The sequence below is a fragment of the Onychostruthus taczanowskii genome, unplaced genomic scaffold, assembly GCF_017590055.1.
Source record: "Onychostruthus taczanowskii isolate IOZ18803 unplaced genomic scaffold, ASM1759005v1 scaffold22, whole genome shotgun sequence".
Lineage (NCBI taxonomy): Eukaryota > Metazoa > Chordata > Aves > Passeriformes > Passeridae > Onychostruthus > Onychostruthus taczanowskii.
The window spans coordinates 1614609-1641373 of record NW_024499462.1 but is presented as its reverse complement, the minus strand read 5'-3'; the positions used below and the strand labels follow the sequence as shown (position 1 = coordinate 1641373).

The 26765-nt window shown below is 43.3% G+C and overlaps 1 protein-coding gene across 1 annotated transcript in view; it reads left to right on the top strand.

Annotated features, from left to right (window-relative positions):
• Positions 1-26765, top strand: part of PCDH15 (protocadherin related 15) — a 369222-nt gene that overhangs the window by 262599 nt on the left and 79858 nt on the right. The window contains exons 19-22 of the mRNA XM_041404901.1: positions 889-1017; positions 12769-13074; positions 14044-14268; positions 22340-22456. Coding sequence (XP_041260835.1) covers positions 889-1017; positions 12769-13074; positions 14044-14268; positions 22340-22456 — 777 coding nt within the window. The remainder of the gene's footprint in view (positions 1-888; positions 1018-12768; positions 13075-14043; positions 14269-22339; positions 22457-26765) is intronic.

The window sequence follows — 26765 nt, the reverse complement described above, 5'->3', positions numbered from 1 at the left end:
GGGGTGCGGGGAGGATGATACAGGAGGATGATACAGGGTGATTGTTCCACTTAATCAGGTTAGTCAATCATCACTGTGGTGTAGTTTCATTGATAAATCACTAATTTTCTTTTCATTCTGGCAAATTTTGTTATTTCCAGATTTTTCCCCCCACTCACAACAAATACTCATTAAATCCTTAAAATACTGTATAAAAACTAAAAGATAACTGATATTTTTCATGCATCTCTAATATATGAGTCAGTCTTGAGCTTGTTTTTTCTTCTAAAAATTCAAAATAAACTCTTGAAACGCTTCTCTTTTCACAAAAGCATGTTTAAAAAAAATTTATTATCTACCTTTTGGAGTGGGAGAGGAAATTTCCATACGTAGCACAGACATATTTTGTTGACATATTAAATACAGTTAATTCTGCTGTTCCCACCTCCTGGGATGTTAAAATTGGCTTGCAAAATAGAACATCAGAATGGGGTGCGGGGAGGATGATACAGGAGGATGATACAGGATGATTGTTCCACTTAATCAGGGTAGTCAGTCATCACTGTGGTGTAGTTTCATTGATAAATCACTAATTTTCTTTTCATTCTGGCAAATTTTGTTATTTCCAGATTTTTCCCCCCACTCACAACAAATACTCATTAAATCCTTAAAATACTGTATAAAAACTAAAAGATAACTGATATTTTTCATGCATCTCTAATATATGAGTCAGTCTTGAGCTTGTTTTTTCTTCTAAAAATTCAAAATAAACTCTTGAAATGCTTCTCTTTTCACAAAAGCACGTTTAAAAAAATTTATTATCTGTTACCGGTGATTCTGCAGTAGGGTTGTCACCTGGGAAGCTGTAAAATAAAGAGAATTTCTTCAAAATGTTCTTTTTCTGCCTAGACTTCGACTGCTACTGTCAATATAGTGGTGACAGATGTCAATGACAACGGACCAGTTTTTGACATGTTTCTCCCCAAAAACCTCTCTGTGCAGGAGGAGGAAGCCAATGCTTTTGTTGGTCAAGTAAGGGTAAGTCAATAAAATTGTTTATTTTGTTACTCAAGCTGTCCAGATGATGAGGAAGGAGCACAAAATAATTGCGCCTTAGACAAAACCCCATCCAAATATCTACAGCTGAAATGCAAACTCTCCATTTGCAGCTACAAAGTCACATTTGGGGGCTTAAAAATACTGGAATTGTTTTCTTCTCTGTGCTAAATACTGAAAACACTTTGTCACTTAAAAATAGCACATTAAAAAGCTTGTTTTTTAGGAAATTCCGCTGTAAAAACTTGCTGGTAACAGATTTACAGGGTCAAAACAGTGTTGCCACATTTTTAAATGATTTGTTTTGAGATAGAATTCAAACACGCTGAGCAAGTGACACCCAGGGATAGGAAATTGTCACAACTAGGGGAAATTTTGAGGCCATTAAGGGGAAAATCAGTTGATTTTTCAATGGAAATCATTGCTGACCTGGCATAAAAATGGGGGATAGTGTAAATTTGAGGGTTTGAAGCTGTAAATTTTTGTAACACATGGGAGTCTTCTGGATGAGGATTCACTCTTTGAAGAAAACATCACTTTTTTTGGTAATGTTTGTTTTTCCTGACTGAAGGGAAAGAAGAAAATATTAATTAGAGGGTGTTTTGATCCAGAAGTTGAATGTAATGTCTCATATCTGCTGCAATAAGGTTGGATCCAGCAGGAGCTGTAGGTAAAAGAGGAATTGGGAAGCATTTTTCAGGAATTTAGGTGAAAAATGTGGCTTTTTTTACCCAGCAGCAAAAATATCAAAAGAAAATGGGAGCTCCTTAAGTAGAAGCTTCAGAAAAACAGGACATTTTGGGTACTTTGGGAACCCAAATACCCATAATAATCATGTTCCTTCCCATCCTTGTATTATTTAATAAGAAATCAGAGCTGGTCTTGGACAAAGTTTGGATCCCTTGGTGCAATTAAGTCAGTTTTGATAAATGGTTAAATTATTCCTCTGCTTTTTGTCTTTGCCTTCCTGTATGGTTGTTTTTCATTTTGCATCCTAAAAGGCACAGGTGGAACATTTCAAATCAGTCCCAAATATCCTTCAAATCCATTTTGTGCTTTGCTGGGGGCCCTCAAGGCTCAATCATCTTCTCAAACATGAGCTTGCCTCTATTTTTAGCTGTGACAGAACTGTAAAATACAAGAAATAATTGCCACAAGAAGCTCCCTGGCTTCTAAATTAGTGCAATTTCCAAGTTGTGTGGAAATGAAAATATTTATTATGGTCTTGGGATGGTTTATTCCTACTTGGAGTGACAGAAACTGCTTCTGTCATTTCCTGTACTGTTTATCCCTGGATGGAGAAATCTTTATAGCCCAAATACTGGGTATATTTCTGCTCTCTCATGTTCACAACTGCAAATTGATGTAGGGGTATCCATTGGAAATGCCATTCTGTGGTATAGAAAAGAGAAATTGGGGCATTTGGAATTTTTTTTTCTGGCTCCAATGAGGTTATTGACATAATGGTGATGAGAGTTTGGGTGTAGCTGTGTTGTTTGAGGATATTCCTTAAAAACTGAAATAGCTTTTGGTGTGTTGTGCTTCACTGTAGATAAAACCACAGCCAGTATGGGAGAAGTGTTAATGGGAATAAATTTTGTATGGAAGCTTTAATGTGGGTAAAATGTACATAAAGGGCTATTTTAGGTGGGAATAGCCTGGTGAAAGAAGAAATCCTTATAGTGCTGCGTGTTTTCCCTACCAAGAATTAGCCCACTGATTAACAAAGCTGCTTTTCAGAAAAGTTTTTACTCATTTCAAACAGAAACCTAAAATCCACCCGAGCCAGCAGTCATACAGAGGATTTTAAATAAAAATTTTGTGGTGTCCCTTTCCCTTTGGAATGCCACCTTCCCATTTTACCTGAGGGAAAAAAAATAGCAACAGATTTTTACCTTAAAACCCAAGATCTGTCCCTGCTGTTCATGGGAGCAGAGAACCTGGTGAGGAAGGATGTTGAAAAGGTGCTCAACCACTTTGATCCCTCAGGATTTTTGGCTCAGGAGGTTTGGTGTCAGGATTGGGTGCCTGGGCTCATTGTCAGAATTCCAGAGTGGTTTGAGTTGGGAGGGATGTTAAATCTCATTCCTTTCCAGCCCTGCCACCCTGGACACTTCCAGGGATGGGGATTCTAAGCAGTTTGGGGTGTAAATAAATCTGAACACTCCCAGGAATAACTTCTGCTACAGACCAGAGATTTCCATGCTCTGCTTTGTTTTCTGTGGGAAAGCTGGACTTTCAAATGGATTCCCATAAGGATTTTGATAATATTTGGGGCTGGTTTCCCAGGGAGATGTAGCAGGAAGGCAGGGAGAGGGAGGGTTTGGAGCGTTTATTCCATGCAGGCAGACAATATCCACACTTGGAAGTGCTCTCCCTCTCCGGCAGCTCTGCTGCCAGCTGGAGCTGCAGGAGGCACTGGCACAGGAGTGCTGCCTGTGAGCATTCCAGGAGCCTCCTGAAGATGAAAAGAACAAAAGCCAGACAGGATAACGCTGCCAGTGGAGCGGATGTGTTTCCAATCCTTTTGTTTCACGCTGTTTTCTCTAAATTGGGGCAGTCAGAGGTGAGTTGGATTCCCTGCTGCTGCTTCCCCTCTGATCCTGGGGATCCCCCAGCAAGGCAGGAGCACAGCTGCTGTGTGGAAGTCTCCACAAAGGACCCCCAGGAATCCAAATGCTCCAGCTGGAAGCTCCACAGTGAAATTCAGGCACTTTCTTGCAGTCTAACCCAGCTGGAGATGGGGCATCAGGATGATCTGCGTTGTGCACTGCACTTTCATCAAGCCCAGGAGCATGGGAGGTAAAAAAGATGGAATAACACTTAGGAAAGGGATCAATATATTGATCTGCAGCCATGTTCACAGCCTTGGGCAGGGAAAGACAGTCCCCAGCAGTTTGTTGCAGACTCTAGAAAAGCAACCTGGGGTTAAACAAAAAGCTGTTGAGCTGATCCCTGGAGAGGAAAGACATCCCTTGACAGAAGTTTTTATTCATTTGGGCTTTTATTTATATCCAAATTCTTTCACCCAACCTCATAATTCATCTATTATTGGATATTTTGGTGTCATTGATCAGCACTATGTGAAAACTCCAGCATGAATGTGTTGCTACCAAGGAGAGAGAGCCACAGGGAAGGAAATGAGATGGAAAATGGGGATAAAGAATTATGTGCTCAAGTATCACTGGCCCTTGGATCTTCCCTAAAATGAAAACAGGATAAATTAATTCCAGTAATGAGAGCAGTTTGCAGGGTATTTGATACCTCTGTCACCTGCTTGGTTTTAAGTTACAAAAGAAATGCTTTAAGAAAAGTTGTTTTTTAGGAGGGACCTATTCTTCCTACTGGAAAAGACGGGAAAGTTTGGAGGAATTTATTTGGTACTATACTAGCCCTCCTGAATGCTGATGAAATGTAATTATTTCCCAACAGAGCTTTCTGTTCATGGGTATCAGTGAATTCTTACAGGCTCCTATTTTTATTTAATAAATTCATAAAGTGATAAACCCTGGATCTAAAGCCCGATTTAAATTTCACGGCTGTTGGGTAAAGCTTGTTGTGTTGGACTAAATGACCTCTGGAGATCTCTCAAAAACAGCTCCTCCTGTGTTTCTACAAGCAGGAAAAACTCCTTAAAATGCTGGTGAGGAATCATTGCCCATGCACATGGAATGGTTGGGATGAGATGAGCTTTAAGATCCTTTCCATCCCAAAGCATCTGTGAGTCTATGATTTTATTACATTACAGTATCTTGTGGAAAAGTCTGGAAAGGAATCTGTTTTCCTAAATTCCCACTGCCTTATTTTCAGTGTGAAGGGAGTGATTTCCCAAAACTTGCACTTCAGATTGCACTTCGTCTGTGTTAAAGATACAGGCTCCTGAAATGAAATTCCCAAATTTCTTGGACTTTTAAGACAACTTGAAGGAAAATTAGAGGTGGAGGAAAAAGGAGAAGACCAGGAAAAGAAGGGAGATTTACTGGCAGGAGAGGACAATCCAGGAGGAAAAGGAATTAAAAATAGAGGTGGAAGAGATAGGTCCTTTCCTTCCTGGAATGTCCTCTCCTGCCATCAGATCCCCTTTTTTTCTGGATTTGTCCTAAGTCTTTGGGGAAGAGTGAAATCACGGGCTCTGAAGTAAATCTCAAATACCCAGAGTCAGTCCAGGACTCCTGCTCACTGTATGACCCAGTGGCTAACAACGCAGTTTAAATTCATCTTATAGATGTAAAACCAACAGGAGCAGCTGGGATTTGAGTTAGAATCCATGAAAGAGCAAATCAGACCCCAAACTCAGAGAATTAGAATGTGGCAGGTGAACTCCAAGCAGAGAAAGTGCAGACTTCATTTCTTGTAAGTGGTTGGATGATCACAAGATCATTGGGAGAGAGCCTTGGTGGTATAATTTCCTTCAGTTTATTAAGGAATTTGTCCCCAGGAAGGATAGAAGGGACTTTAGTAAAACTTTCAGCACTGTCTCTCTCAAAATCCTCATGGAGATGCTGGTCACAGAAGAATTTCATATGCTTCTAGTTGGATTTTCATGTTTGTTAACATGCAAATTCCCCTTTACAACAAGACTGATATCTCGAGTCCAAGGCTGTGGCATCAGGAGGAGGTGGGGTTATAAATTTGGGCTGTTTATTTCCATTCCGGACCGTCAGTGCTGGACAGAATTACCTCTTCCTGCTGGCACCAGGGAATTCCTGGAGGATATTTGGCAGCAGTGGCTGCAGCCACAGTTCCTCATCTTTTTCCATGAACTTAGGTCAGCTTGGGCAGAGCTCAAAGAGGTTAACAAAGCTCCTTGCCACTAACATGGCCTCTTAAGCAAAAGGGATTTCAAAAGCTGTGCTCTTGTCTTCCCTGCTCACAAAATTTCTTATATTTGTGCATTCATCTGCATCTTTGCCCTCCAGATAATATTTGTGCTTTAGTGCAGTGGAAATACTGATATTTGTTATCAGCATGTTCATGGCAGTTGATTGCTGAGAGTCCAGGGATTTCCCATGAAAGGAATTCTTGGTTTTGTCTGCTGACACTCTACATTTTGGGATGCCTTTAAGTCCTATTATCTTTTTCAGTTTGATGCCAAACTAAATCTTTTGAATCAGTGATTTCATGTCTCTGGTTCATGCCCTTCTAGGATTTTGATGCCTGATTCCCATCCCTGGAAGTGTCCAAGGCCAGGCTGGATGAGGCTTGGAGCAGCCTGGGACAGTGGAAGGTGTCTCTGCCCATGGCAGGGGTGTCACTGGATGGGTTTTAAGGTATCTTCCAACTCAAAGTCAAGAGAAATTCCAAGAAAAAATAACTTCAGAGAAATATTTGAGAGCCCAGCTAAATGTGCAGAGTTTAAACAGTATATTCCATCTGTGATTTAGAAAGGTTTTTTTTTTTTTGGGAGGGCTTTGTGGTGTTTTGATATTTCTAGTGTGCAAATGCATTGGTTTAATCTATTGATCATATCATTGCCAAAGAACACACTCATCAAAACCCCAAAATTTTAAATCATCCTTTCAGAACAACCAAGTCTCCAAGGTTAGGATTTTGTTGTGTGCCAGCCTGAAGAAAGCTGGGCTGGTTGAAGCTATGAAGTGTTAAAATGTGATTAACTCACGTAGGAGGTTCACCAGCCCATCCAGTGATGGTTTGCAGCCATGAGCTTTTGGATTTTCATTTATTTTCATTTATATTTGCTCTTAGGGTTTAACTGCTCTTAATGTGCAGTTTTGTTTGGAATCACATTTAATTGGTTTTGGAATTAACCCTCCAGGTGCACTGGAATTGGCAGAGACCATGGAAGTAATCATCCAGGGCTCTTCTAGCTTGTCTAATGCCTAAAAATAGGCCAGGGTTAGAAAATTATGTTAGTATTTGAAAATGTACAGAGTGTTTCCTTTATCCTCCTCTGAGCAGAGTGAAGGATAAGCTGCCATGACCTGGGAATTCAGTAGGATGCTCAAGTTCCTGGAGGATGTCCACAAAACCTGTAGGATTTTTCCAAAGGATGTGTGTGCACTTGGGCCTCAAAGATGTAAAATTTGCCTTGAAATTGCAAGACAGCCAAAATCAAAGAATCAAATACTGGTTTTGGCTAGAAGTGACCATAAATCCCATCCTGTTCCACCCCAGGGACACCTTCCACTGTCCCAGGCTGCTCCAAGCCCCAGTGTCCAGCCTGGCCTTGGGCACTGCCAGGGATCCAGGGGCAGCCACAGCTGCTCTGGGCACCCTGTGCCAGGGCCTGCCCACCCTGCCAGGGAACAATTCCTGCCCAATATCTCATCCATCCCTGCCTCTGGCAGTGGGAAGCCATTGCCTGTGTCCTGGCACTCCATCCCTTGGAAACAATCTCTCTCCATCTCTCCTGGAGCTCCTTCGGGATCTGGAAGGTCACAATTTGGTCACCCCAAAGCTTCTCCTCTCCAGGCTGAACAATCCCTGCTGTCCCAACCTTTCCTCCCAGCAGAGCAGCTCCATCCATCTAAGAAAATTTAAAAGTGAAAGCCTGTGTAAAAGCTGGCAAGAAGCAGCAAAAGAGAGGAAAAGCCTTTCTGAACTTTAGGAAAAAAGGAAAGTCCAACTTTTATGGATGACTGATGTTCCCTCCTTAAAATACTTACAAATATTTGGTTTATGACGAAGAGGTCAGGCACATTTCAGATATTTGTGGCCTCTGACTGCATCTGGGAGATGTTAATTTTGTCCTGTGGGCACAAACTGTAATCTCCCTGCATAACAAGACCAAAATCCAATCTAACACTCCCACCCACACTTGATTTGCTGTTTGACACAAATGAGGGGCTTGGGAATACTTCCAACCCAGAGTAATAAACCCATTAAACCCTCAATAATAAACCTATTAAACCCCTAGTATAAAAGAATCATGTTATCTGCCACGAGAACTATAATTCTCACCAACAGCATCATTTGGATCCGCTAGCACAATTCCTACCTTGAGCTGTGGAATACTGGGGGAGCTGTCCGAAATCAGGAGTTTGGTTGGCTTGGATAGGGATTGTGGGGAACTTTTGCTCCTGAAGAAGGGAAATTTAAACTGAAGGAAGCTGTTTTTTTGGCAGAGTGGTCCCTAAGAAATGTTTCAGCCTGCAGGAGAGGGGGATACCCAAGGTGCTTGTGTCTGATTTGGAGACAAGTAGGAATAATGTTTGCAAACAAACATAAGGTTTGTTTTGCTGTTTTCCAGCTCCAACATTCCAGGCACAAATCCTCAGTTAAACTGCCTAAATCCTGTCACCATCGTCAGCAAGAGTTGAGGATACAATAGGAGGTTTCTTTTGCAAAGCATGATAATGATATAATGAATATTGTTGACATTCAAGGCCTTGTCATTATATATCAGAGTTAATGATCCTTCAGAGGCGTCTTAGTCATTCCCATCTCCCAGGACTGTGTTTTCCTGCTGTTTGAGATGGAGGGAGATAATTTGTTACTCTGGAGCACAGTTGGTTTATATTCCTGAGGGTTTCTTGGTGATGTGGAAGCAGAGCTGGTAATACAAATCTGAATTTACCATATCAGGTAAAGGCAGGCACCTTGTAGGTGATGGCATCTCCAGTAAATGTGGGATGTATTTTCTGGGAAATTAAGTAGGGAGTTATTAATATTCCCAGGTTTCCATGTTTCTTGTATCATGAAGTACTTAATGAATTAGAGATGGGAATAAGAGTCATCCTGGAGATCTGAGGAGTCACAAAACAACAGCAGTACTTGCTCTGTCTGTTTGCATGGACACATTTTTCCTGATTCTGGATAAACACCACGAGATGTATCCTGGGCTCATCCCACAGTGTGGAGGGAGGGGATGCTCCCCCCTCTATTCTGCTCAGGAGCCCACCTGGAATTCTCTGCACAGTTCTGGTTCTCCCAAAATAAGAAGGACATGGAACTGTTGGAGCAGGTCCAGAGGAGGCCATGGAGATGCTGAGGGGACTGGAGCACCTTCCCTGTGGAGCCAGGCTGGGAGAGCTGGGAATGCTCAGCCTGGAGAAGGGAAGGCTGTGGGGAGACCTCACAGCTCCTTCCAGGGCCTGAAGGGACACAGGGGAGCTGGAGAGGGACCCTGCAACAGGAACTGCAGTGACAGGAGACAGGGAATGGTTTCCACTGCCAGAGGGCAGGGATGGATGGGATTTTGGGAATTAGGAATATTTTCCTGGCAGGGTGGCAGAGGGTGCCCAGAGCAGCTGTGGCTGTCCCTGGATCTCTGGAAGTGTCCAAGGCCAGGTTGGACTTTGGGGCTTGGAGCAGCCTGGGATAGTGAAAGGTGTCCCTGCCCATGGCAGGGATGGGGTGGCACTGGGTGGGATTTAAGGTACTTCCAATCCAAACCAGTCTGGGATTCTGGGAGTCAGTGAGATGGACAGGGTGGGGCTAGCATTTGAGATTCAATGATACTATGGCCGTGTCTTAGAACTCTTCTATTCCTTTTGTAGTTTATCTCTTTTTGTTAGTTCTCTCTTCTTATTTGGTTTTTTTTTATAATCTGGTTTGGGTTCTTTTGGTCCCAGTTTCTGTGGTGCCTGTGTCACCAGTGGCCTTTGAGGGTTGTGTTCCTCCAGCAATCACAGCTGCTGCTTCTGCTGCCTCCTGTCAGGTAGGAGCAACCTCTGCAAGGCTGTGAAGAGCCTTCTGCCTGTAAATACTTCTGCAGCTCCTTTTGGGGTCTGCTGTCATCTGGTGGCGCTTTAACTACCAAAACTTCAGGACTCTCACTATATTATTTGTGCAAATCACTGGGGACGGGTTGTGGTGGAAAGCCTTGAGTGGGCACAGGAATGTGCGCTTGCCTCTTTTTAGTCCTGCCATTTTCTCCTTGGCTTTGGGACTTTCTTTAGGACTCAGGTTCTATGGGAATGAACTGTTTCCTTGTGTCTCTCCACCTCTGTACCTGTTCACTCAGGGAATTCAGACCAGTGTTGGTAATGACCAAATGGGACTAAATTTATTGGGACATCACAGGTTTGTGTTGTCAGGGTTGGGATAAATTCAACCAGGGCTGGTTTTTTTTGAAGCACAACTTCATGAAAACTCCCTATTTTCCACACCTCCTGTTCCCTTGCTTCCTGGCAAGTCTTGTACCTGTTGGTGACAGATCTGGGGATGAAATTTGGGTTAAAATTGTCAATTTTGGTACAAAGTGATGACTGCAAAGGACGACAGAGAGTGTCCACACCAACAGCAAGTCCTTGTCTAAGGAGCTGCTTCCCACAGGTTCCAAGAGGCTCTGGGAAACTATTTCCATATGGGAACAGTTGTGCACCCTTGAGACAGGATTCTTTTAGGAAACAGATTAAACTCTTTTTCTTTCTTATCCATAAAAAGAAATTTCCATATGGGAACAGTTGTGCACCCTTGAGAAGGATTCTTTTAGGAAACAGACTAAACTCTTTTTCGTTCTTATCCATAAAAAGAGCATTATCTCTTTTCAAGTTTGGAATTATAAAAATGTTAGTTCTTTCTTATTCTTAGAATAAAAATGTTTATTCTTTAGTGTTATGGTGATAGAATCCAAATTAAATAATTGGATTTAATAATGATGCTTTGCTCGCTACTCTTTATAGAAATATCTATTTAATATCTTCATCGAGGATCTGGATGAGAGGAGCAAGTGCATCCTCAGTCAGTTTGTCCAGAACCCCAAACCAGGCACAGCTGGGACTCCATGGGCTGGCAGGGATTTTCCAACCTCAATTATTCTGGAATTCTGTGAACCAAATCAGTCCTGCAGAACGTGGCAAAGGTGTTTCTGCCTAAGGATGTGCACAAATGAGTTTGCAACATTCATAGTCATGTTTTTAAGAACACAGTTGCAAAGCCTACCATATATTTGAAAGTAATTTTAATTTCCTTTCCTAAAGAAGTTTATCTATTCTAAAATATGCTTCCAAACAAACTTGTTGGAAAACTGTTGTCTCATGAGAATTTTTTGTCACAGTTTCCAATTATAGGCGTATTTCAGATAACTCGTGGAGATTCCTTTGGGGCTTTTTGGTTTGTTTGTTTTGTTCTTTTTTTTAGATCTGTTATTTCTACAGAGGAAATTGAATTGATTGGAAATTAAGCAAATCCAGCTGACAGATGTGGATTAGAAGGATGCTGTATGCCTATGGACCAGTCAGGATGAAGTTGTAGCAAACTCCCCTTAGCACATGGGCATGATGCAGGGAAGAAACACAGTGATTGTTTTCCTTATTAGCAATTTTAATTAACTTTTAATTGATTTCTAGCAAGATAAATGGTTTCATTACCAAGCCTTACAATGAACACCATCACCAGAATTAAGCATTCCCGGCAACTGTTCTGAAAACAAAACATGCAAATCTCTTGTGATCTTCACAGATGTCATTCATAAAGGCAAATAAATGAGAATAGAGTAGGGCAGAGTGCCCTTTGTATAATTTATGTAACCTTGTTCATCATGCCCTAATTTAATTAAGAGAAGGCAAAATAACAGGTCAGCATTTCAACCTGAGAGCTCTATGAAAACCTATTAATTTTGTCCATCCCTATAATTATGTGATAACAAGAATTATTTGGCTGACACTGAAATCTGAGGCTTGATTCAGTGTGTGAGAACAAAGATACCAGCTAAAGAAACGGAGCTTTTCTGTGGCAATCATGATCTGTTGTGAGCACAGAAGAATAAGGACGAAATGGGACAATGTTTGGGTTTGAAGAATAGGATGAACAAAACACAAATTTAAGTAGTTCTTCAGAAAGCAGTGATGAAAATATCACTGAGTGTGACAAATGTGTTAAGTGGAAAGAAACTTTCTAACTCATGTGTCTCTTCTGTCTGTCTGCATCCATCCTTCATCTAAATTAATATTCCATAAGGATTTGGGCAGCAATGAAACACTGGTTTCAGTGTTAAATAAAAATTCCTCTCAGATACCACCCAATCCTGAAGATCCTTCAACATCCATCCTTCATCTAAATTAATATTCCATAAGGATTTGGGCAGCAATGAAACACTGGTTCTGTGTTAAATAAAAATTCCTCTCAGACACCACCCAATCCTGAAGATCCTTCAGCATTAGAATTATCTGAGGGCTTGGCTTCACAAGCATCAAATTTATCCTCCGGGATTCTATTGATATCCCAGAATTAATCCCAGAATAATTTAGGATAGGAAAACTTGCAGGATTGAGTTCAGCCTGTGCCTGATCCCTGCCCAGAGCACTGAGTGCCACGTCCAGGTCTCCTTGATAGGAAAACTTGCAGGATTGAGTTCAGCCTGTGCCTGATCCCAGCCCAGAGCACTGAGTGCCACGTCCACGTCTCCTTGGACACCTCCAGGGATGGGCACTCCAAAGCTCCCTGGACAGCCCCTGCCAAGGCCTGAGCACCCTCTCTGTGGAAGAATTCCTGCTGCTGTCCAAGCTGATCCTCCCCTGGCACAACTTCAGGCTATGTCCTCTTGTCCTGTCAAAAGTTTCCAAGGGTGAGCAGCCAAATGTGCCTTTTCTCCTGAAGGGATCCAGTTAGCCTGGCTTCTGTCGCTGGGAATGGAGCCGTTTATTTCTGTGGGATGTTTTGTCTTCAGTCAAAGCTGAGACAGAGGCAGGCTGCCCCAGACAAGCCCTCCTGGACACCACAGATTTGGCAGAATCCTTCCTTGCCTCACCTGATTTCTCTCCTGTGGGTGTCTCCCTCAGACGTTTGCAATTTGTGCATTAATCCATGCTTTTCCTGCTGTCTCTTCAGGCTACAGATGCAGATGCTGGAGTTAATGGGCAAGTCCATTACAGTCTGGCCAACTTCAACAACCTTTTCCGGATCACCTCCAATGGCAGCATTTACACAGCAGTGAAGCTGAACAGGGAAGTGAGGGATCACTACGAGCTCATCGTGGAGGCGACCGACGGAGCTGTGGACCCCCGGCGTTCCACGCTCACCCTGGCCATCAAGGTGCTGGATATTGATGACAATAGCCCCGTGTTCACCAACGCCTCCTACACTGTCTGTGTGCCAGAGAATCTCCCACCAGGAACTGTCTTCCTGCAGCTGGAGGTAAGGAAGTGGTGAGTGAAGGCGGTGCGTGTTTGTTCTGCCTCATTCAGGGTTTTTATTTAACTCGGCAGTGAGACTGCAATAAAAAATTGTGAGCTGGAGCATGGGAGTAAATTTTTTTTGCCCAGAGAAGCTGTGGCTGCCCCTGGATCTCTGGAAGTGTCCAAGGCCACGTTGGATGAGGCTTGGAGCAGCCTGGGATAGTGGAAGGTGGCCCGGCCCATAACACGGGGTGCCACTGGATGGGCTTTGATGTCCCTTTCAACCCAAACCCTTCTGGGATTCCATGATTCTGTGATTCTGAAAGATGCTTGGCCTTTATCCAGGTACCAAAAAACCCTTTAAAGATAAGGTTATTTAGGAAATAATAGCAATTAATAAAAACAAACAATGAAACAGCAAACCCTACACTGCCACCATCTGCACAGGCAGACAGCTATAGGCCAAGGGAAAGAATTTTAAGCTAAAACTTAAAAGAGGAGAGATACAAATCAGATATTAGGAAGAAATTGTTCCCTGGGAAGGTGGGGAGGCTTGGGGTGCCCAGAGAAGCAGTGGCTGCCCCTGGATCCCTGGAAGTGTCCAGGGGCAGGTTGGATGGGGCTTGGAGCAGCCTAGGATAGTGGAAGGTGTCCCTGCCCATGGCAGGGGGTGGCACTGGATGGTTTTTCAGTCCCTTCTAACCCAGACCATCCTGGGCTTCTGTCATCCTGGCAGTGGCCAATAGCAGGTGCCCAGGGAGGAGAGCTAAGATCAGCTTCAGTTTCCACTGCCATTTTCCCAGAACATTGTGCTCATTTCACATGGCCTGAACCTTCAGTGAATTTTTCATTCCTCACGTCTGTGCACATTGAATACAATTACAACAACGCAACTGAACTCAAGATGTTCTCAACAGTTTGCCCTTTAAGCCTCAGAGGGATATTTTGTGAGGATGGATTTTGTTTGTTGTCTCTCTGTTCCCTGCAGGCCAAGGACGTGGACCTGGGTGCAGATGTGAACTATCGTATCCGCACTGAGGAAGCCCGGCAGCATTTTGCCCTGAACAAGCACACGGGAGAGCTGTCGCTCCGGAAATCCTTGGATTATGAATCCTTCTCTGACACAGAGGCAACCTTCACCTTCCTCGTGGAAGCCTTCGACAGCAAGGGCACCATGCCACCTGGGCTGGCCACTGTCACCGTCAGAGTCAAGGTAAAGGGGTCACTCCTCAGCCAGCTATCGAAGCAAAGGCAACCCCCAACGAAGGGGAGAGAATGATGCCTCTGACTCCATCTTATCAGAAGGCTAATTAATTACTTTATTATACTATACTATACTATACACATTATATCTAAACTGAATCTGCCAAGCACTCACTCTGCACACAGCTGCACAGAACTGCACTAGTCTCACGACTCTCTCGTGACTATCAGCAGACAGTCCAACACTTACGCACTCTTGGCCCTAATAGGCCAAGGCAGCAAAACATCCTCACTTTGGGTGAACAATCTCCATAGTGCATTCTACTTTGGCACAACACAGGCACAGCAAATGAGATAAGCATTATGTTTTCTTTCTCTGGTGTTCAGAGAATGTGAATCTCAAAAATCCTTGGGAAGAATTGTGCCTTGCTTTTCTCTGTGAAGAGAAATGTGGCAACAGAAGGCAGCATCCTCTCCCAGTCATGCCAGGCTATTCTGTCACCATGCAGGTGTCCTTAGGAATCACCAGGACTCTTTGCTCTCCTGTGTCTCACTTGTATGAGTCTTATTCTGTTCTGTTAAATGCACAATTTATAACAGCTGTAATTGTTTTCCCCATGTGCAATTACATAGCTAAATCCTGGATTTATGAAATCAATGTACACTGGACACAAATTCAAATATTTTGTCCTTTAGAATCTCTAAAAGGCTGAAATAAACCCCTGATGGAATTGTTTGCAAAAGTGACACGATCACTTTTCAGCCCACAAATTGTGATTTTAAGACCCATTGGGGTGTATTGAGTACTGGTGTGGCACAGCACTTCCTGGATTCCAGATTCTGCTGCTGGAAAATCCAGCTCTGCAAAGGAGCAGCCTGATTTATTGTCCTGCAGCCTGAGCTGCAGTTAGCTACAACTTCACCTCAGGGTTTCAGGGGCCTCCCCAGGCATCCAGGGGTGGTGGTGTCTGTTTGGGAATGATCCAAAAATGAAAAGTGTTTTAGCTGGGACTAAAACACTTCCTCATCCTCATTTGCCTGTGTCCAAGAACAGAGGAGAGCTCAGATGCCTTAATCCTACTCCTGGCATACCCAAAGGTTCAGCTCTGTCAGTCATTATGTCCTTTTGAGCAGTTGCTTGAGTTTTGTGAACGGTGAGAGAGAAGAGACTTCAATTGCTCAGACTTTAGAGAAGGAGCAAAAATTGTAGCAGGACCAAGAGCACAGCCCACAAATGTTCAGTTTAAATGTGTCTATGAAAAGCATTTGGCAGTCATAGGGATTCAGCCTCTTCTGTATCTGCAGGTGCTTGAATTGCCACTTGGTTTTGAGTAATTCTGTTTGTCAGTCTTTACTGAGCTCACAATTCTTTTAGAACAGTAAATGTCTCCCATTATTAGCTCTGGTGACAATGCCAGAAGGCTTCTATGATGCCTCTCTGTCTGCAAAATGTCTTAGTGTGAGGTGCAGGTCACCTGTTCCTGAGCAATCTGCGCTTTTCCCCAGCACATTCCACGTCATTGACAGGAAACAGCTTTTCCATCATTCCCTGAGCTGCTTCTGTTGGACTCTTACAGAGCAAGTTGCTCAAACCTCAGGTTTTTTTCCTAAAAGAAACCTTTTCCCAGCACACTGAATTTTTGAAAGAATAGTTTGGGTTGGTTTGGGTGTTTTTGTTGGGATTTTTAAAGGTTTTCAGGTAGGATTGTGTTCAGAGAAAAGCTGTTGTCTGTTTGATTGTGTGGTTGATTGTATCAATTAATGTCAGGGAAAGTTGTAGTTCAGCTTGGTGTCCTCAGTGTACCAGCAGCTTGTGCACATTCAAAGAAGGGAATAAGGAATTTAAGGAGGGGATTAATAGGATCAAAAAATCAGTTCTTGCTCTGCTGGAAACTCTTTCCACACATGAGCAACAAAATGGGAGCATGATGATGCTTTGGAGAGGCTGGAGTACCAGGATGGACCCAGAAGTAATAATTTTAGAATAAAAGGTGTTTGGCTGGGGGCAGAACAGGGCCTGGGAGGGAGGACAAGCAGGGGATACTTTAAGTGAGAAAGAAAATAAATCCAATTTAAGGTGGGTGTTTTCATACTCAGTGACAGGCTGAGTTTTGCAACAGAGCAGGGGACATAATCAAATATTATTTAAATGGTAAGATGAAGATGATGCTTAGCTTCCAGCCTGGAGTGAGAGGTGGGACAGGGGAATTTTGAGTGGCACTTGAGAGAACGGAGGAGGACTTGTGGAAAAGCCAGATTTAATATCTCAATATGTTGGGCAGATGTCATTAGCAGGTTTTATGTAAGGTGGCAGATATTTTGAACATTGGTCACAAGAGGTGTCTGGATGGTCTAATTTGAGCTTAAAGATGAACTTACCAGATACAAAATTCACAGGGTGGAGGGTGAAGGCAGAACCCTGTGCTGTCCCTGTCTGAGATGGGAAGGATCCTCAAGACACCTCAGAAGGCTGATCCAAGAGTCAGAGCAGCAGGAGCAGGGTGCAGACTCTTGAAACCAAGCAAGAACAAGAACAGGTCACCCTTTCCCTCCCACTCAGCATCTTCTGCTCCTGCTGCAGGAACTGGATGTGTTTCCTCTGAGTAGTTCCTGAGCTTTCCCTTTATTTAGAGGCTGGTCTTTGAGTAATTACTTTAATACAGGGTTTGAGAGCCCAAATAGGAACTAAACCAAGTGTAGATGCCCCACAGCCCCCAACACAAGAACACAAAATTGAACTAGAGGGAGGCAGTGCTGGGGCCAAGCTGATGTCACCATCCCAGATCCAGCCCCTCCAACCCTCAGGACTTTATTTGTGTTATTACTGAGTTCTCCAGCCCTCTGCGGCTCCCACTGCTCCACTCACATTTGTCATTTCTCCAGGCCCGGCTCTTCACTGCAAGCACTGTAATTTTTCCTGGGTAATGGAATTGTGTTAAGCAGCTATGGATGTCTGATGGTGTCGTCCATCATTTGTGTGATATCCAATGGAATAAGCACACCCAGAGCCCCCTGCTCCCTGTGGCTGCACGATGTGGATGCACACTGGGCTGTTCTTTGGACTCTCAGCCCTTGGCATGACAAGTTACAAATAGTTTGTATTAACCTGCCCTGGACTAGGTCAAGGCACAGATTGCAGAGCGGGGCTTTCACTGCAGGAGGAATAACTTCAACTGTACCCTCACGTGGGGATGGAAGAAGTTATTGGCCTCTGCTGCAGCCAAAAGGCTCCTTGCATTGTAAGGATGTCCTAGGGCTCCTTTGGCAGAGAAAGCCAAAGGTGAATAAATGAATTCATAGAATCATTTAACTGGAAATGACCTCTGAGATCACTGAGTGAAACCATTATCCCTGCACCACTAAACTGTGTCCCCATGTGCCACATCCACACTTCTTCTGAGCATTGTTGCGCCTTCATCCACACTTTTTCCAGGGATTATAACCCCACCTCTGCCCTGGGTGGCCCCTTCCAATATCTGGCCACCTTTGGGTGAAGAAAATATCCAGCCTGGACCTCTCCTGGCACAGTTTAAAGTTCTTTCCTTCTGTCCTGTTGTTTTCTGGGAGAAGAACCTGATCCCCACCTGACTCAACCCCTCTCAAGGAGTCATAGAACAATAATTGTTGCATTCATTCAAGTATTTCCAAGGAGGAATAGTCTTAAGTGGCACTCATTTCTTCCCACCACCTCAAACAGACCAAGACTTTTTCTCTTTTCCCCATTCTCATATTCCTTTGACTGCTTTCTTAACTTTTCCCCTGAAGCTGCAAGAAGCCACGGGGTGTCTGGGAGGGCTGAGTTGTTTTGCTTCTTGTTGTACACACAAGCATCCCCTCACAATCCAGATAAATCCCAGTACTGGAAAAAGAAAAATCCTTGCAGTTCAAATTATTAGGATTTAGCATTTGGACGCAACTCTTGTGGTAATAGGGTTTGTTAACAGAAACAGTTGCTCTTAAGCGAGTAAAGCATTTCTAAGCACAAAAAATGAGAATTTCTGTATCATGGGGCCTGTAAGGTCTCTGCATATTTTATGCTGTGTCCTCCTCTTCTTATTACCAGCAATTTTTTTTTTTTATTATTTTGCCTTTTCTTGTTTCCAGAAGTGATTTTCTTCTCTTTGTGGGTTGTGGATTGGATTGCTTTGGAGTTTTGTTGAGGACATTGTGTGGTGAAATGAAGCCATTGTCACAGGTGAAGGATTCAAAGTGAAAGAGCAACAAGAATAAAAACCCAGAAGGTTTCAGTTCTAACAATGCCAAAAAAATGAGGATGAGGAGGCAGTGAGGTGATTGAGGACTGGATGATCACAGGCGTCATGATCAGTGGCACAGGGTGTGGTTGGTGGCTGTCTCTGGAGGTGTCCCCAGGGCTCAATGCTGGTCCCAGGATTGTTTAAATTGTTCATCAGTGATTGTGGAGGAACAGCTCAGGCACCAGCACAGGCTGGGGGAGCAGCTCTGTGGGGAAGGACCTGGGGGACACCGAGCTGTCCCTGGGCCAGCAGAGTGTCCTGAGGCCAAGGAGGCCAATGGGAGCCTGGGGGCACAGGAAGAGCCACACAACAAACATCTTTTCCCATTTAAAGAACAGAGCAGCCTCATAAAACTTACAGGAAGGTTAAAAAAAATCAGCTGGATTGCCTCCAAAATATTTCTCATTTCTGGTGACACTAATGGAATAACAAGCCCGGGGTTGGGCTACAGTGCTGGTAAACAGATTTATTTCTTTCCTTCCGTCTCAACTGATCAGTTCAATCATCTGCCTGTCATTTATTGCCTCGTGTATTCCATCATGAATATTATCCCTTAATTTATAGGATGAGCTACTTTAGGGCCTGCTGAGCACTAAATGGGAAAGAGATGCAGTTGTGCCATGTGAGCAAGGCCCTGTTCTGTGCAGCTTCAGACAATGCCCTGTGTAAAGCAGCTCTGCACCCACTCACAGACAAAATTCAAGGGACCACTTTGGCCATATCAGCATCATCACAAGGGCTTGAACTTGGTGTTAATTGAGGCATGTTCATTATGAGACGCTAAGAGGATGGGAAGGGACTTGAAGTTCTTGATACTCCAGTATCTGGTGAGATCAGGTATTTCATGGAATTCCAGAGTAGTTTGGGTTGAAAAGGACCTTAAAACTCATCCTGTTCCACCCCTGCCATGGGTGGGGACACCTTCCACTATCCCAGGCTGCTTCAATCCCCAATGTCCAGCCTGGCCTTGGGCATTTCTGGGGATCCAGGGGCAGCCACAGCTGCTCTGGGCACCCTGTGCCAGGGCCTGCCCATCCTCACAGGGAACAATTCCTTCCCAATATCCCATCCATCCCTGCCCTCTGGCAGTGGGAAGCCATTCCCTGTGTCCTGACCCTCCAGGCCCTTGTAAATTCTCTCTCTCCAAGGTCCTCAATCCAGCCATTGCTATCAAAGAGAATTTAATGCTGGACAGATGCAGAGATGGAGTTTTCAGGTTTTCAGCACAGAGGGACTTTGGACAACAAATATTTGGAGCAAGTCCTGGGCTTTGTTTTGAGCAGAGCCCAAAGCCCCAGACGTGTTTTGCTTGTAAACAGATAAATAATTGAAGATTACATCTGATGGCTTCTTAAAACACCTCTAACCTTTTCACAGAAGTGGATGCAGAACATGAGTGCAATCCCCAAATGCAGGTTCAGGAATGGAGCAGTAAACCTCCCACAAAGTGGTTGTAAGAAGTCATGAAATCACCTTTTAAATGTGAGGCACAATCCCACAAGTGGGGCCAAACTGCAGCATCTTAAAACCTTCCCCAGTTCACTGCTCCAGCCACATAAATCCAGGCTGCCATTAACTCAAATCCAGGCTCCTACTAACGATCAGACATGCTCCAAAATATGGAAATGGGAAATCTGGGAAATGGGTTCTCCATATTTCTCATTTTCAAATACCTGGGCTGTCTATTTTGTCAGTAAGGTAATAACAACTACATATTTACAAGTAACTACAAAGCAGCCTTTGTGCCACTGCTTATCTGGCTGCAGATTTGTTCTATTTTTATACAGATTTATTTACAAAACAGAGCAAAAGGCAAAGTATAACACCCCCAAAGCTGTCTCCCTACCATAGATATCTTTATCTACCACTTTTTCTTGCTTTTGTTCCTTGTTGCCCCCGTGGGGCAGCACAAAAGCACTACAGGACCCTGGCATCCCTCCTCTGCACAAAGAAAGCACAATTTGGGAGGGATGGTTTAATTTTAGTGTTCTTGAGAATCCACACTGGCACCTTAAAAAGCAAGTTAAGACCTATGAAGGGATTTCTTGATGCCAGCTCGTTAAATCAGCAGTCACCCGTGGTATGTGCATGATCCTACTTTCCCACCACATTCCTTCTTCTCTGAGCAGGACACAGCTCATTCCCAGGGCTGGTATTTAGGAAAAAGATTGGTAGGAAACAAACACTGCCCTGTCTGCAAGGAGTATGAAAATGCTGAACAAAAATGTTGGGAAGTGAGACTGTTGTCTGGGAATGGCAAAGAGGAGAAACAAAGCAGGAGGGGAGGGGAGGGAAGGCACTAAGCAGGAAATCAATATGTAATTTAAAACTCATTAAGGCAGTCACTTGCTGTAATGCACTGCTACTAACCCTGGTCCTTGCAGACAGGTAGGGACTGGCCAAACACAGAAAAATCCCTGAGGTGCAGCATTCCCAGCATAAAATAACATTGGGAATGTCACTGTACACAGGGACATTCATGATTTTTTGGTTTGTGGGGACAGCAAGGGAACTTTCATGCTTGTACCCCACTAAGTTGAAAATGTAAATATTTAATACCTGGGTGTTAAACCCCCTCTTCCTCCTCCTTCACTGCTCTGGGAAAAGCACTCCTTGGATTCCAGTCTCTGCCTCCAGATTCCCATGGAATGGTTGGTGTTGGAAGGGACGTTAGAGCCCATCCCCTTCCACCCCTGCCATGGGAAGGGACACCTTCCACTGGACCAGGTGACATCTCCAAATTAATAACACACAACATTAAATGAGTGACAGACTGGTCTGATTTGAATATACCACAAATCTAAAGACTTTCTACAGAAGAATAAACTTTAATTGGAAAAAGTGTTTTGGTAGACATCTTGTTTTATAAAAGGAAAAATAAAAAAAAGAGTTTATTTGAAATCTCCACACAAACAGAAGCAACTCTGGATGACCCTGCAAAATATTTGAGATATATTAAGGTGTATATACAAATATATAGATATATTTATATATCCATGCCTATCTCAGGCACAAGAATTGGTGTAAATGCCCTTTTGTCTTACAGAGGACAGTTTATTTCCCCATAATTTATTGGATATTAGAGGTAACAAACACCATCAAGCCAGAGCAGCTCCTTCCTTTTGGAAAATGAGCCAAGTTTGCTGTCACAGGAGCAGGTGGTGTGGAATTCCCTGCTCTGTTCTCATGTGGGGCTGTGTTTTCCTGCAGAATTCCCTTCAGCTGAGCAGTTCCACATCCGTTCTTTTGTCAATCTTCAGCACTTTCTCCCCTCGTTTTGTGCAGGGGTAATGGAATAGGGAGTGCCTGGGAATGGCAATCCCTGCAGAGGGAGGGAGAGACTCAACAAAAACGCTTGTGAATGCATCTGGAATTTTGCTGGGACTCCAGGACCAAACTCTGGCTATCATGTATAAAATGCACATTGAATTCTTCGGCATCCCTGGGGCAGGACTGAAATGGGATCCTGGGCCCAGAGCAGGTGCTGTGCTCTGCAGGAGGCTCCTCCAGGCTTTTCACTGCTGTCAATGTCCTGAGGGCCATGATATCTTGTAGCTTTATAGAGTTTCCATTCTGGTTTTTTAGCAGTAAAATAGCTTGGATTTTTGTTTTTGGAATCAGATTTTGAGTGAGAACTTTCTGTGGTTAAAGGTTTTACCAGAGGAATAGGAATTTTCCAGTTCATTGATGGCAAACCACCCCTTTGCTCTCCCCTAGAAGGGAGTTTCACAATTATCGGATTATTAAATATGTCCCTGCTAGTCCCCAGAGAGCAGAGAACTATTAAACACTCCAGGACTAAGCTCTGACTTCTGTTTTTTGCAGGATATGAATGATTACTCTCCAGAGTTCAGCCAGAAGCTCTACAGGGGAATGGTTGCCCCTGATGCAGTCAAGGGCACCGTTATCACCACGGTCTCAGCTGAGGATCGGGATCCCCCGGTAAGGAAAAACTTCTCTCAATATTCCATACCCAAGAGGGAGGAAACTCAAACCCTCTGAAATGCCCCTGCTTTCTCATCAACTCAGAGTATGAGGAGCTTCACTATTGTATTTGTGGGGTGCCTCAGTGTTGGAAGGAATGACGAATCTGACTCCATGTTCTCAGAAGGCTCATTTATTACTTTATGGTACTATATTATATTAAAGAATACTAAACTAAACTATACTAAAGAATAAGAAAGGATACTTACAGAAGGCTAAAAAGATAATAATGAAAACTCATGACTCTCTCCAGAGTCCTGACACAGCTTGGCCCTGATTGGCCAAAGAGTGAAAACAACTCACAGCAGAATCCAATGAAACAATCTCCAAACACATTCCAAAGGAGCAAAACAGAAAAGAAGCAAATGAGACAAGAATTGTTTTCCTTTTTCTCTGAGGCTTCTCAGCTTCCCAGGAGAAAAATCCTGGGCGAAGGGATTTTTCCAGAGAATGTGAAGGTGACACTTCACAGAGGAGTAACTCCTACCTTTGTTTTGTGTCAGCCTGGCTTTGCAGCTCAGGACAGGCTGCATTTCCAAGGCTGCCTCCTGGAGCTGGAAGACCAATGCTACAGCTCCTGTCTGTCAGGGAGGCTTTAGGAAAGCTCTTTATCCAGCTTCAGAGAATGAGAGGAAGAGGCAGGAAGGGGAGCTGTGCCTGTCTTTGGGGTAGTTCAAGAGGAAAGAAACCACAGTTTGGTGAGGTTGTCACTGTTTGATGTCACAGTCACAGTGCACTTCCCAGCTGAGCCATCCCAGATTGGTGTGGGACTGCAGAGCTCCCCAGCTGCACATTCCATAGGCAACATTGGAACCCAGGGCATTTGGTTTGGGGATAAAGTTTATTTTTGTCCCTGTTTTTTTCTGCTGCTCCCTAGTGAAGCCCTCGTGTGGCACAAGTGGGCACACATCTCTGACTCATTGCCTGTTCTGAAGCTTGATGTCAATTTTTGTCATCAGAGCCTGATGAACATCAGTGACCAGATGATCCTCTGAGGACAGGAAAAGCCAGTGCTGTTCTGCCAGCCAGGTTTAATTTTTAATTGCCAGAGTTTGGCATAAGAAGGAGAATAATCCTCAGGGGAACAGTTCAGGGGGAATGTGTCCTGCACATTAAAAGCTGATGAAGTGCTTGGACACAAATCAGGTACAGCTTAGCTAAATGTGGCATGATTGGGGCTTGGGCAGCTTTTATTTAACATTAAATAAGCATTGTTGCCTTATAATGAGATATTTTGGGCTCTCTTTGCCCATTCTGATAAAAGCTCCATTTTATAATCACTGTGTCTAAGTTTTAAAGACTAAGAGATCACTGAGGGGAAACAAAATAGTTCTGATTGAGCTAATTTATAATCCTTAGTCCTGTGCAACCAACATTTCCAGTGCAAAGTTATTTCATTTTTCATTTAACAACTCCAAACCCTACTGAACATTTTGTAACATTTTTGTCACTATCACATGAACACCTGTTGATGTTTATGAAGATTTTAAAATGAAGTTACCTTGAAGCCTCTAATAAATGCGAGGGCCATAAAAGTCAGCCAGCTATGGAGGAAAGCTTGTAAAGGAGGTCTTGAAAGGGGTTTGTTATTTTAAAATAATGGCTGGTAGTTTTGTCCCTCATCTTTTTTATTTTAAAGGTAAAACTACCAGGCATAAATGGCTGTGTTTCTTTTTCTGCCTGAGCCAGTCTGTGCTACTAGAAAAATCTCTATTTATTTGAAGGTGGCTTTGACATTAAATGGTGTCACAAAGTATTTGATATGAATTCACTGGAAATTTGGTTTAAAAGCACACAACCTTTTCTCTGCTCAGCAAGGGAACCTTGCTCTAAATTTGCCTTAAGGGATGGAATATTCTTAGTTATCATCAATACTTTACTTGTGTGGTTTGGGGGTTTTAAACCTGTTGGAATCTTATTTGCAGGGTACTAATACATTTATTTTATCAGTTCAGGCAAAGAAATAAGTATCTATTAAAAATATTTGTAGCTTTAAAGTATGCCTGTTTATAAGATTCCAACTAATTTGAAGTCTTCAGGCTTAACTTTTCCTGTTGTTATTTTGCAAGTAATGTATGTAATTCCCATATCCAGAATAAAAGCCCAGCCAGATTTTTCCATCATCTGCAATAAAAGCTTTTCAGACCTAATCAGCTCCTCAGAGATAACCATTGTTTTCAGCAAATCCCAACATTGTCAAATTAATATGGAAGCTGTGAGGATCCAGCTGGAAAGGCCCAGCACCTGTGTGGGATTTCTCTGCAGATAAGGCAAATTTGAATTTTCCCAGGAGCAGAAGAGCAGCTTTGGGGGAAGGGGGAGGAGCTGGGAATGGTGGCAGTGGAGGTGGGCTCTCCATTTCAACAAACAGGTGTTAATTTAGGTGAAGCACAAGAGGGTGAAAGACGTTTTCCGTCTGTATTTCCTAAATTACTTAGGAATTTATAGCATATAGGGGTAAGACTGGGCTTTTACTATTAAATTAATCCAACAGAACTTCATTTATTGGAGATGAAAGCATCTCTTGGTTGTATTTTAAAAAATCCTCCCATCAAACCTTTACACACTGAGTTATTTACATCTCTGTGTATCTTCCATGTTGGAATGTGTATCTATATGAACAAATCTGAGGGTGAAAATGTGAGATTTTCATAATTTAACTAGTGCCTAAAATCTTATGCTATCATTAGAATGTACTGTTGATAAGAATATGGGTTTTGCTGCAAAAACCCCATAAATTTCTGATTATTATGAAGAGTTGCTCAGTTAAAACAGAAATAATTTGTGCCAGAGTCAAGCACTTCCTCTGAGATACTTTGTAATGTTTTTATTTTGACCTGTAGATTTCAAAGTGGTCAAAACCTCTTGGCCTGAAGGCATCAGAGACCTCTGATAGTTATTCTTCAGGTCCTTGGTGAAATGTCAATTAAAACATAAAACCCAGAGCTTTTCTCTAAAGGCCACAGCAAAATTTGCAGGGCTGTTTTGAGTAAATGTCACTTTAAATTCTTACCAGTTGCTCCCTTCTTTTCTAGTTTTAATTTTCTTTTTATTTGCAGCGACTGAGAATGTAAATTATGTTTTAATAGCTACTTTTACATGTGTTATAAATTTGAAACAACCTTCTGGTCATTGAAATTTGAGAAGTTTTGCCTGAAAACTTTGTTTCCATGAAATCTGGTGAACCAACATTTCGTCCTTTAGTTGTTTGGAACAACCAACACTATAATTTTTTACATTTTTAAAGTAGTAACAATTTATATAAATACATAAATAATTTTTCAAGTTACTTGGTGCATCCTCAAGTTGCTCACCCTGCCTTTCCCAGAGGAGCTTCTACCTAATTCCAGGTATAAACAGGAAATATTAAACAAAAAGCAACAAAACCAGACCAGAGGGAATGATGAGGACAAAGTAGAGCCATGGCTGCCAAGGAAAAGCTTGAAAACAGCTTCAATTCTTTCTAAATAACTGCTAAATCTTATAAGAATAAAAAGCCTTGATTTTAAGCACATTGTAACTGGAATTGTTGGGGCAGCTGAGCATTTTTTCCATTGAACAATCCCTTTAATTGTGAGTTCTCCCTCACACATCAGCTTGAGCTTCCTTTCCAGAGGTGGTGTCCAGCTGCAGCTTAAGGAATTTTCCATTTATTGGGGTTTATTAGTCCCTTGGAGTGGGTAAGTTTAGGCTGTTGCACCACTTGTCCTGCTCCTGTTGTGAGCCAGTGCAGGGAAGCTCTGCCTGCAAAACACCCCTGGAATTCCAGGTGAGCAGGAGCACCCACACAGCCTTGGCTGGATTTGTGCTCCCAGAGCAATCCCCAGCTGGCTTTGCCTGGCTGCCCACAGTGGGAACAGAAATGGGATAAAACTGAGACACAGAGAACTGGGGGAGGTGTCCCTGCTTGTGGGAGGGGTTGAAAGGAGATGATCTTCAGGGTCACTGTCCCAGGCTGCTCCAAGCCCCAGTGTCCAGCCTGGCCTTGGGCACTGCCAGGGATCCAGGGGCAGCCACAGCTGCTCTGGGCACCCTGTGCCAGGGCCTGCCCACCCTGCCAGGGAACAATTCCTGCCCAATATCTCATCCATCCCTGCCCTCTGGCAGTGGGAAGCCATTCCCTGTGTCCTGTCACTCCATCCCTTGGAAACAGCCTGCAGGGACACCTTGCGCTGCCCCAGGCTGCTCCCAGTCCCAGTGTCCAGCCTGGCCTTGGGCACTGCCAGGGATCCAGGGGCAGCCACAGCTGCTCTGGGCACCCTGTGCC